Source organism: Festucalex cinctus, chromosome 2 (assembly GCF_051991245.1).
Source record: "Festucalex cinctus isolate MCC-2025b chromosome 2, RoL_Fcin_1.0, whole genome shotgun sequence".
In the NCBI taxonomy this organism is placed as follows: domain Eukaryota; kingdom Metazoa; phylum Chordata; class Actinopteri; order Syngnathiformes; family Syngnathidae; genus Festucalex; species Festucalex cinctus.
In genome coordinates this window covers 5,053,569-5,066,650 of record NC_135412.1, presented here as the reverse complement: position 1 = coordinate 5,066,650, position 13,082 = coordinate 5,053,569, and the positions used below count along the sequence as shown (strand labels likewise).

At 36.9% G+C, this 13,082-nt stretch overlaps 1 protein-coding gene across 3 annotated transcripts in view; it reads left to right on the top strand.

The window, feature by feature from the left end:
* LOC144013474 (FERM and PDZ domain-containing protein 4-like) overlaps positions 1–13,082 on the top strand; it is a 49,958-nt gene that overhangs the window by 5,164 nt on the left and 31,712 nt on the right. The window contains exon 1 of one of the 3 annotated variants that reach the window (XM_077512417.1): positions 8–320. The exons of the other annotated variants lie outside the window; for them this stretch is intronic. Coding sequence (XP_077368543.1) covers positions 271–320 — 50 coding nt within the window. The 5' untranslated portion in view covers positions 8–270. Of the gene's footprint in view, positions 1–7; positions 321–13,082 lie in introns of those variants that run through there. 3 annotated transcript variants of the gene reach the window in all.

The following is a 13,082-nucleotide window of genomic DNA, read 5'->3' as shown; positions in this document are numbered from 1 at the left end:
CCACTGGCCCAGATGCAAGCTAAATCATCATCACCAGCGGTGTTGTGCAGTCCTGCTAAGCTGGAACATTTGGCACCAAGTCAGCAGTAAAAGGAAAAAAAAATAGGAAACTGAGAAATACAGGACACTGAGTTGAGGAATTCAAAGGAAGTGGAAGTTGGACCCAGGAGAAGAAGAAGAGATCTTTCCTCTGGCTATTTTGACTCTTGCTGGTGGTGAGCACAGGTTTTCCAGCCGTCTTGGTTTGATTACTCGTTTGTCCTCAAGGAGATGGAGCCGTGTGACGACGACGATGAACTTGGGCGGTTAAACACTTTCAAGTGAGTGCTAACTTTCTTTCATCATTATCTCCCTTTCCTTTCCACGTTGAAAAGCTCTTGTTGCAAGTTCGTCATGAGGTTGTTTAGCGTTGGTGGTGGGAGTGTGCCAATTTGGTGATTCTTAGTTCCGTCAGTTTCCCTTAGGTAATTTATTCTTAAAAAGGATGTACTGGAACAAACAGACGGAAATGTTGCACATCATCTCATCATAAATACTGGTAGGCTCTGCTACTAGTGAAGCTGTGGTCATTTGATTGATCTTCTTTTAATTGTCAGTGGTCAACCTCAGCTTAATGTGCTTGTCATGCCATAAGTCATCTGGCTCGTTGAATTGTCATGCACACGAGTGTTACATAAACCTGAAGAGGCTCCAAGATGCAATGCAATCCAAGTTCTTGTAATTGCTCAAACACACTCAGAGATTACATTCGAGAGTGGTGGCGATGGGAAGTTTGTCCTCTTGCGTCTTTCTAAGTGTATTGTTATCATGCACTTAAAAAAAGTGTCAAGTTTATGACTAAAAGCAAATGGAGAACATCCAACATCGTGAAGTGATTTAATGCACACTCGGTTCCAGTGAGTGCTTTAACATTTTGAGCATTTGAGCAGGAATGAGGAACCTTCACCTTTTAATACCCGAATTTGAGCCAGTTTCTGAGAAGTCACAAATTAATCAAACACAACATTCAAACACTAAAACTTCTATGTTCAGTAATGCAAGTAAACTGTAATTTGACATTTTAATAATAATAATAATCACATTTTAGCATTACAAATTGAGATTATACTTACTGATGTATGAGCCATTTGTGACATCAAACACACGATGCTGGTAAATTAGGGCATCTGTGGCAAAAACATTACGCATACTAAATACGAGTAATAAATGTTAATTGGAATACTTTTTTTTCTATTTTTTTATTGAACATTTAAACAAGCAAACAGCAGGGAAAAAAACAGAAATTAAAAGAAAAGAAAACCCCAATAAAATCATCAATCAATCATAGTTTACATGTTCAAAAGGGAGTAGGAAGAAGTTAAAAACTTACCTAGTCCTACCCCTTTTACTTTATATATTTTAACTCATTTCATTATTAATACAATACGAATTTACTATTATTTAAAATCAAATGTATAAACCTAGTTATATATACAAGTGCACTTAGACATGCGTGCATTTACCAAAAACATATATACATGAAATTTCCCAGACAAATACCATAATACCTGTTAGGGGTGTGAATTGCCTAGTACCTGACGATTCGATTTGCATCACGATTCACAGGTTACGATTCGATTCGATACCGATTAATCCCGATACGAATTTATAAGTCGATTGTTGCGATTTTTTTCATTCAAATTTAGAAAATACTAATCAGTAAACTTGTAGAGTGTAAGATTGGTCTGAAAATGTGTTATTTATTTATCTGAAACTTCAGTCAGGATGTAATCTGTTTCATTTTTGAACAGCTTTGAAATAATATATTAAGGCTTAATGTTCCGTTCATATAACATTCTTCCATGCTTAAGGTGTGAACCCTAACCCCAAGTAAGACGTTTTGTTGAATATTTTTCCATTAAAATGGAAGTTTAAAAATCGATTCAGCCGCCTATTGAATCGATTCGAGAATTGCGTGCTGTAGTATCGCGATATATTGCCGAATCGATTTTTTTTTAACACCCCTAATACCTATCAATAATACTTGACATAGTTTGTATTGACGATTGGGCAAACATAAATCTCACCTGATAATTTAAACTTGAATATATATATTTTTTTTTTAATGCAATCCCAATCTGACAGTGGTGGGCTTGCTGGGACTGATTATGATTTGCAAAATACACAAATCCTCTCACACCCAAGACTTGTGGCAAACAGCAACTAACACGTGCTGGTGTCTTCAGCTCCTCTAAATTAAACTAAAGCTGAATTTAGCATAAAATAATTTAAAAAATGTGACCCCCCTAACCTGCCTTGATTGCCCGCTGCCTGTGTCCCCTATCCTTTTTGGCAGCCAATGAGTATAGTGTAAAATAAACAAACACATTTTGAATTATTTATTTATTGATGTATTTATTTTTGCTTAGAACCTAATCATGAAGCCCTGCATCCGCTGGTCAGTGGTGGTCTGTAGGATTGACATGGCGCCAGATCGCTGCATCATTGTTGAAGGATTACAGCAGTTTGGGCGAGAGGTCATCGGCCAGGAAACATGTGGCCCAAAAAGCAGAGAAATGAAATTGGTGTGACTGATGCGCTGGAGCCGAGTCTGCAATGGACAGACGGCAAGGCTGCTTCTTTTTCAATCTTGCCGCCTGCTGTCATGTCTGTCCCGAGGCAGCAATACTCCAAATATTGAATGTTGACTCAGCAGCTGCTGCTGTGTCTCCTTTGAACTGTTATGAAGCAGGTTGGATGGGGAATCTCCATAATACCCCACACAGACAAAACTATTGGGACACACTATTTTGATCAGTCCAAAAGACGATTCTATGCTTCCAACAGTTTGTTGCAGGCTGTTTTCTTGTGGTCTAACTGTGCGGACAGTGGTATGCAAGAATCTGAAAGTGTTTTGTAATGAGCTTAGCTATGCATAGTGGACAAACTCATGTGTTCAATACTTTGAAAAAATTGTTGATAAACTGTCTCAGCAGTCATGCGCCTCACTTTGATGGTTGACAATATGTGAATGTGTAGTTTAAACTAAAAAAACTGCTAGCAAGATGTGAATGTAGCAAGATGTGAATGTAGCCTCTCTCTCTCTCTCTCTCTCTCTCTCCATATATATATATATATATATATATATATATATATATATATATATATATATATATATATGTGTGTGTGTGTATGTATGTATGTATATATGTGTGTGTGTGTACTGTATGTATGTATATTGGCCTGTCCAGTACATTTCTGGGCAGAGACTCAACGTTTTCCCTCCAGCCAAGCCGCGGAGGCAAGCGACTATCAGTGTCATATGCAAATATCGCTGTGCGAACCCCCACTCCTGATTGGTGGACTGGTTCCGCAGACATCTTGGGATTTTGATTCCTGTGTCGTGTCTGCATATGCAAATTCAGCTGTGCGTAACCCGCTCCCGATTGGTGGACTCGTTTTGCGCTTGTTCCTGGTTGGCTGCTGTCCTTGGCTTCCTTGAATGTTGTGTTTCCAAACAGCAATGGACAAATGTCAGACACCTTTAAACGTACACAAGTGGAACTTTAAATGTTTACATATAGAATGCACAGATAGTTGCACTCAAGATTTTCAAACCCTCGTCTGAATTGACTTTCATTTGCAAAATGTTGCAAAATCTATAAGCTTTCAATTGCGGGCCTATTAAGAAAAAATAATGGCTGCATGTAATATATTTTTGTTTTGTATACTGTATTTATGCATAGACTGCTTGGCCCATTTGAGATTTTATAGATTGTTTAAATGATGTGTACGGTAGACTTTAGATACAACCCTTGTTGTATATTCAGTTGTGCTGATGCTGATGTTGTGCGTGTGCAAAGTGCTGTTCCTGAAAAAGCTGTTCACACCATTGACCAGCGAGGCAGTCGCATCAATAACTTGTTCGCACATTAATCCACCCTCGGAGTGTGCAGCATGTGTGAGATGGCACGTTTTATTGACAAGTGTGTTTGTGTGTTCAGTATTGCTGTAGTTGTGTATGCCTGGAGGCTAATAGCGGAAAATGATTATTATCTGACAGGGCAAAACTAGTTGCAACACGAATGTAACTGCCGCTGAAGAGGTACCGTCGAGAAGAAGAAAAAAAAAAACTGGTGTAGCACAAAGTGAGGATATGAAATCCATTGCCTGTTTGCAGAAATGACATTTATGAACAAAACAAGCTTAGTGCAGACTGGGTCGTATGTTTGACACCCCTGTCTTAGCCACTCTGGTCTACATAGTAAATTCTGTAGAGTAAATTTAACTATTTAGATTAGGACCAAATAGACTCAATTTTTGAGTACTCTAATATTTACACTTGGCAGAGAGTAAAATGAAAAATAAAGAAACGAAAAAAAGTTACTCAAGGGTTGAGGAACAAACTCACGACCTTCACCTTGAGAGACTGCCACACTACCACTTGAGCTACGGCCCGCCTACTGTTTGCTTATATCCACGAGACCAACGTTACGAAGATTCCAGCTGACATGAGCGATATACTAACACAAAGCCGGAGCTGCGGGGCTCATCAGGGAGTAGTTTGGCTGTCTCACAAGCTGAAGGTTGTGAATTCATTCCTCAACCCTTGAGTGACTTTTATTTAATTTTTTTTTTCCATTCTTTATTTTGACTCTAAATAGAGTCAAATTTACTCTACATAATTTATTGCAGGGGTCTCCAACCTACGGCCCGGGGGCCATTTGCGACCCGCCGTCAATTTTTCAGTGGCCCGCGACGTATGCTAAAAATGGCATTTGACTCAGTTCAAATAAAATAAACAAAACAAAAATGTTTGGAGATGGTCAAAGTAAGAAGGGAGGGTATCGAGTTATTTTAGTTAACTAAAACTAATGAAAAAAAGCAAAACTAAAATTCAAAAAACAATATTGTTACCAAAATAAAATAAAAATGAAAATGTTTTTTAAAAAACGAAAACTAACTGAAACTACTATTTCATGTTTACAAAACTAACTATAACTATAATTATAGGAAACATGTCCTTCGTTTTAGTCTTTGGTAATTAATTTTTTGGGGATGATTTTAAATGTGATTTTTAGTAGATTTATTTTGATATAAACCGGAATAATGACGTTTGAAAGTATGTCACACAGAAGTGACGCCATCTAGCAGTAGCCAATAGAAAAACACCTTCAGATGACGTTGCTCTGATGCCAGTTTTTAAATATTGCACACAAAGTAATACACGTTTAAAAAACAGACAAACAAGCAAACAAAAAACTAATACTAATACTGAAACTAACAAACTAAACTAAAACTAAGCACTTTTTAAAGAACTAAACTAATAAAAACTAACAGAACCACCCTGAAAATTAATAAAAACTAACTAAAATGGAAAATTCCAAAACTATAATAACCCTACTGCCATATTACAAATAAATTGGTTTATATACTGTAGCATTTTTCGAAATATGCAAAAGCACAAATAAATTATTTGTACAATTTTTAGGACTAAACACAATTTCTCTTCATAACATTATGTGGCCCTGGCGTCCTTCTGATTTTCTGTTTGTCAGTTGCTCTGCAGTTCTTGTATTAGTCACTCTTAGTTTGTCTAGTCCTTTTTTTTTTTTATATTGGCTTTTAATCTGCCATATAGAATGGTGCATTGTCCTAGTGAGAGTTACTGAATGACACTTGTGTCAGTATGTCGAGGTTCCTTAGCCGCGTGTTTCTCTCAGCACGTCAAGGTTTCCCACTCTTCCATGCAAGCTTTGTTTCATGCAAGCTGTTCTTCCATATGTTTGAAGTTGCTTCCCCGCATCCGACCGTGCTCTCTCAATCGAGTTTTTCCCCCGTTGAGGGTTTTCTTCAAGGCCGTCTGAATTCAGCCCTGCTCTACAAAATTCCAGCAGCGCTTGCTGCGTTCATGTTTATACCCTGACCTTTATCTCTAATACATGCACGCCTGTTCCCATTCTCACACCCTGCCTTGTTTCCATCCCCCCCCCAATCAGATTAGGACATGGGGAAAATGCGAGAGATTGCTGGTTGGATTATAGGCAGTGCACAGAAGAAATTCTATGATCTCATTGTTAGTTACCAAGTGTGCACAAAAAAGGTGGCGTGCAACTTATGTACTGTAATGATGGAAAGGTGCATGCCCTGTTGCATGCTACAATATCAAGAAAAGGTATGATGATGATGTCATCCTTACCTCGGACATCACTGTAGGATACTGCTGACAGATGTGGAATAGAAACTTTGTGGAACAAAGGGAATGAGAATTCCAACTCCAGACTGTCATACTTTGTGCATCTGTCACACTGCAGTCGCATTACTGATAGTTTTGTTCTCCTCCATTTGTTAGACTTATTTCGGAAGTTCCACAAATTTACATGCACTAGGTGTAATTTGATCTTTGAGAAAAACAAATACCGGTAATTATCACAGGCTAACAAAATCAAGACTTGTTTTCAGTCTTTTATTATTATTATTATTATTATGGATGTGTATGGGTGTGCGAAAGTGTGCGTGTTGGATCCCACAGAGCAGATCACAAATCGTGTTTCAAAAAAAGGCAAAAAAGGTTTAATATTAAAGCACAAGGACAAAATCCGAGGAGTATCAAAGTATCAAAGTAAAACACAAAGTTTAGTTACACTGAAAGCGCATGGAACAGGCCACGGAGAAAAACAAAAGAATTTAAAAAAAAAACCAGGCCCTACAACTAAGGAAATCTGTAGCAAAAATACAAATAACAAAAAACACGCAAGAGGGCTGAGCCACTACAGACAATAGAACAAAACTAGACTAGAGCGAAATAATAATAAGGCAATACTTAGCAAGGATCAAGATCAGTGTCATCAGCAGCAAGCAAGTTAGCAAGGTGAATAATCTGACAGCTTCTGTTTGGAGTGCTCAGCTTTTATAGCCAGCTGATTGCTAACCAGCAGCCAGCAGGTGCGCCAGCTCAGCGGTTGTCATGGAGACCAAGAACAAAACAAAAACACAAGTGAGAAAACGGCACTGAGGACACAGAAACGTAACAATTATTATTCAAATGTGAATAGAAAATGCTTTTTTTTTTTTTTTTTTTGTTAAAATACACGTGAATGGAATCTACTTAAATATTATTAGATGGCTGCATTTGAAAGTTTTGAAGTTTTTTTTGATTATTTTTTTTGTTTTTTGTTTTTGACATAACAGTAGGTTCTCAGCCGACTTAACAAATGTGTTGTGTGTTTACTTACTTACCGGTACTTACTTACTTATTTACTTACAAGTGCTTGTCTCTCTTTCTTTGACTTTTCAGTGTAAGTTAAGAGAAGTCTTCCCCGCAGACTGGGAAATGACAACTTCTTGATTTGTTTTGAAAGCTGGCAACTGTTTGCACTCTAACCAGCATCTAGGACGTCTCTCTCAGTCGGGCCACATTGTGTCAATATAACTACCTACTCAATTAGCTTTGACTTTCTGTCACAGGCTATTAACTCAGCGTGAGTTAGGATGAAAGCAAACACTTTGTACAGTGAGTGCATGCCAGTTTAAAGCTGCTCTTAACAATTTGACCATTTATAACACCTGAGCTCTTCACAATAGATCCTGCAAGCCTTTGGGGAATAATTTTCAGACTAGGTTCAGGTTCAAATTATTCTCCCTCTGCCTACGGCTGTAACGTCATGCGCATATTATGTACGATACGTGAAGAGGGGATTGTGCAGTTTAATTTTTTTGGCCTCACATGGCCGTAGCGATTCAAAATTCAATTTCCCATATTGAGCACTGGCTTGCAAGTTCAGTTAGGCAAGATTCCATTAAAATTCCAGATTGGGACAGATATCTACTGTATACCTTAATGTACTTTTTAGTCTTTTTTTTTTTTGATAAACGATGTGGATACTCCACTCAGATGGATGCTTGGGGTCATTACGTCTTACTACCCCCACAGCCTCAGCCTGCACATGTGGTCTTTGAATGATGTGAGTCCACTAATGTGACATTGCCAACAGAGTATATTCTCTTTTTTCCATTCTAACATGCTTCTGTAAATAAAACCAAAATCCAGTTACTCGCCAGCGTTGCCAGGTGGGAAATATAGGACTATCGTACCATCGTACCTGTTCTGCTTTTATCCTTGCACTACTGGAAGTATTCATTCAGTACCCAGTTGTTTGTTTTTACCAGACTGCCCATTTTGCACGCTGTTTTAACTGATTCTCTTTGCACTACTGTAAGTATTTAATAGCTAGAGTATTTATTATTGTGCGTTTTTTTTTTTTTATATTCTGTGATCCTTTTCAGGTTTTAGTTTGCACATCCCTTTGCACTTTGGTATAGCACTTTACTGTTAGAGAAATCCGTTTTTTATCACTGCTTTTTAAATTGTATAGATTCTCATCTTTGGGAAGCTGGGTGGGTCAGATGACAAGATATTTCGTTCTGTACTTGTACTAGAATGACAAATAAAGTATCTATCTATCTATCTATCTATCGATCTATCTATAGACTCAAAATTATCATATTTTGATGGAAATTATCGTACACCCATCATAACCAAAATACACTGATTCGCGACAGTCAAATATAGTCGTTCTTGTGTTTAAGAGCGCTCGCACTCAGGCACGGATTAACATCACTGATCTGTATATATTACTGGATAGCCAATAGGCCAAGACGCTTGAAGCGCGAGGCCGCCATATTACTACTCCCACGAAAGAAACGTTCCTCGGCATACGAGCCTATACAAAGATGCCTCTGCCAAATCTATTATTAGGGTCTAAGGAACTAAATAAAAACTAATAATAGAATAAGGGGTGTTCCTGTCTGGGAGTGTCTCCTGGGGGCGGGCACTTACCATTCAGCCAATCAATGCATGGACGTCACTCGTTTTTCATGCTCAGCAAAGGACGATTGGCTGGTATTATGTCACACGAGAACAGATGCCTTCAGGGTTTGCAAAAAACAAAAACAAAAAAAACTGTCAGTTTCAGTTTCACCGGCAATAATATCAATTGGTCAAATTATTGTACATTTGCCATTTTTTAGGATTATTGATCGTACATCGTACAGAGGGTCAAATTATCGTACAAATACGATAATTATCGTACACCTGGCAACAATGTTACTCACTGCACCTGAGGCCTTTTCCGTGAGAGGTTGTTAAATCAATACCTCTCTCAAAACTTTGCCGCTGTCTTACTTTGTTAAGGTAGATTACTCTCTTGCATTGGAAGCCATAGATGAGGCCACTATTGAACTGAGTGTGGTATGAATCTCTGAGCACGACACTATTACGATGCGTATTTTGTTTGACGTGCTCCGCCTTGCTATTCCAAAGGTGACAGAAAAGAGAGATTATATGCAGAAGAAGGTTAATGATTTTATGCGCGCGTCAACCATCACCAAGGGGTTGAATATCTTTATAATATCAATGCAACGGCACTCTCTCCCACCTTCTCACTCACACTAACATTGTGACCTTCGGCTGTATTATTATTCATGTGATGTCGTGGTCCACCTGCCAGCACGGCCATCTGTCCTCATTGAAATAAGTATCACCGTTTTAAATCAGCCAAGTGGAGGGGTTGGCACAGCAATGTTGACGAATAAAAGAAACGGTCCTGCTGTCCTGCTCATTTGGGACTTCGACTGAATTAAATATATTCATAGAACAGATCACACTATAATGTTTTAATATTAGGTAAGCCTATGGATTTTAATTAATTTCTTTCATCTTTATCCCGCACGAGGACCAAAGGAATGTTCAAACGTGACATCACGTTCCACAAATGAGAAAGTACAACATGGATTTTCCCCAACTAGCAAATTTGCAATGAAAATAATTTACCGCGTTCTTATGTGTAATTATGTTACAAAGCATTAAAAATAATATACATAATTCTACTGTTAACCCTACTGCTCGTGTTGATATTTTGAATTCAAAATCAGCTTTATTGCATAAACAGTTAAAAGTCAAAGCTGTCAAAGCGTTAACTCATTGATTAATCACACACAAAAAATCGCATTAATCATCTTAATGCAGATTAATCACACTATTAATTTTGTCCGCAGATTATCCTTTTTCTTGACAGGGTATGGTTACGTTGAAGGTTGCGTTCGAGCAATAAAAATCACTACATGCATTTAAGAAACGCTTGTGTGTGACATTCAGAATATTTGTTCATGTCAAACTATTGGGGTCAATTCCATTTTAAATTATGCAAGTAATTAACTGATTAGAGGAGGATGAGCGTGTGCAGTGGATCAAAAAATGTTGAACACACAGGTGCTCTTCAAATTTGGCAGGCAAAAAATGTTGATAAACCTTTTTAATTAAGGGATTAATCGGGATTAATCAAAATTCTAGGATGTGATTAATCAGATTAAAAATTGAATCATTGAACACACTAGTTTAAAAGTAGTAAAAAAAAAAAAAAAAAAGCTTCACGGACGTCTTGGTTTTGTTTTACTTTTAATCACGATCACTTCTCAGAAGGCCTTTATATTTTTATTAATCCAAATTGATGGCTGCAAAAAAAAAACAAAAGCAAGCTGCAGTCCAGTTCATACATTGCTGTTGTTGTGAGCATGTTCTGTATATTTTATATATTTTTTTAATTATTATTATTTTTTAGCTTTTTTTTTTTTTTTTTTTTTTTTTTTTTTTTTTTTTTTAATTGAACAGCAGTAGGTGCATCAATAACTGCCTTCTTGTGATTATACTTGCACAGTAGCTTATCACTAACTCACGGAGTCCCTAAGGTGACATGGTAGAAAAAAAAAAAAAACAAGATTGCGAGGGAACGATTGCAAGATTGCAAAGATTTTTTATTTATTTTTTTAATTTTTATTTTTTAACCATGTCACCTTAGGCACTCCATACTAACTTGCTTTGGAAAAAAAAAATCACTTATTGACGTTAATATTATATGGCATTTTTCGTATTTAGACTAACTTATGTTTCATTTTACATAGAAATCGTAATGAATAGTAGTTTGGTTTTCCTTCATCTTCTGTGTTCACATGGTTCCTCTCTGCTTGTTGTCTTTTTTTGTAATCACTTTCTGGTCTTGCCCAAACTTTTTCTTCCAACGACTGAATACAGAAAATGGAAGGATGCAAGGGCCACTTTGGCATTCTTCAGCAATATTAAAGACACTAAAACCATTCCATCAAGCATGAGAAGCAAGCAATGAGAATTTACTCTGAGATACTCGACATCACGGCTTTCTGTTAACGGTGATTAGGCATACAGTTTTGGTTGGATTTTTCATAAATTTGGGGTGGCCCAGCAAATACATCTGCTCAGCCCTGAGCGGATCTTCATATTCAGAACCAAAACGAGAAGTCTTATTTTTTCATTTTATTTTTTAAGACTTTTTTTATTTTTTTATTTTTTACTCGAGATTATGAACACATGACTGTCTGTCTGGAAAGGGTAAATAAACTGTATCATCTACAAATGGATATTATTGGTTATTTTTTTATTACCATTGCTGGTATGAGCTGTTGATGTCATGTTACTTAATTAACATGTTGTTTATAAACACATAGTTTTTCAGTATTATGACAACTGCTGTTGGTTAGTGCAAGTTTATAGGAAAGTAACTAAATTTGTTTTGATACTAATGATATTGGGGGTGGGACTTAATAAGTTTTTCGTCCTCCCAGTCCTTTTCAGGCTAGGTTTAGAAAAAATTGTCTCGAAAAATTGATATATCGTTAATGTTGATTATTGCCTGAAATAAATGAACAAATGAAATGAAAATGAAATATAACATCACGGCATTATTTGCAATGAGCTCATTGACGACCCTAAATTGCCCTTCAGTGTCGGTGAACCAGTCTGAATGATTGCTTGTCTATCTGTGCCCTGTTAGTGAGGACAAGCTCACTTAACCCTGCATTGTATAAGATGTGACTTGCATTGTGTGGGGGGTGCATATAACGTCTTTTATCAGCATACAGGGCTGTCTCAGAAAATTGGAATATTTTGATAAAGTCCATTATTTTCTGTAATGTAATTAAAAAAAAAAAAAAAAAAACTTCATACATTCTGGATTCATTACAAATGAACTGTAATATTGCAAGCCTTTTATTCTTTTAATATTGCTGATTATGGCTTACAGCTTAAGAAAACTCAAATATCCTATCTCAAAATATTAGAATATTTCCTCAGACCAAGTAAAAAAAAAAAAAAAAACATAATCAGCAATATTAAAATAATAAAACACCTTCAGTTGCTTTGTAATGAATCCAGAATGTATGGCATTTTTGCTTATTTAATTGCATTACAGAAAATAATGGACTTTATCACAATATTCTAATTTTTGAGACAGTCCTGTACAATAAATGTCGTCATGTCCAAGGTTTGACTTTCATTTTTGCCAACTCAGCACACTGCTCCATTGTCAAGACTTATGAAATCAATTGGGAGATGAAAAGATTCCTGCCTCTGTGGAAGTGGAATGCAGGTCATAGGAAGCTCATCATGCATATACACTCATGAGAGTCGCATCCGTGAGGTTGCGGGTTACATCCTCACCCCTGGTGACCGTGTTGAAGTGTCCTTGAGCAAGACACTGAAGCCCGATTTGCTCCCAGTGGATCTGGCAGTGCCTTGCATGGCGGCAGCCAACCACTGGTGAATGATTGTGTGTGTGTGTGAATAAAATATTAAGGCTTAATGTTCCGTTCATATAACATTCTTCCATGCTCAAGGTGTGAATCCTAACCCGAAGTCAGACATTTTGTTGAATATTTTTCCATTAAAAATGGAAGTTTAAAAATCGATTCACACACACACACACACAAAAAAAAAAAAAAGGCAATGATGATAAGGCATTGTAAAGCGCTTTGGTCACCATTAGGGGTGTTAAAAAAAAAATCGATTCGGCGATATATCGCGATACTACATCGCGCGATTCTCGAATCGATTCAATTAAAAAAAAAATCGTTTTTTTTTTTTTTGTTTTTTGTTTTTTTTTAAGAGCTCAGAATTGTTCATTCGGTAGTCTTACCGATTCAACGTCTTATCATCATTGCCTTTTTTTTTTTTTTTTTGTGTGTGTGTGTGAATCGATTTTTAAACTTCCATTTTTAATGGAAAAATATTCAAC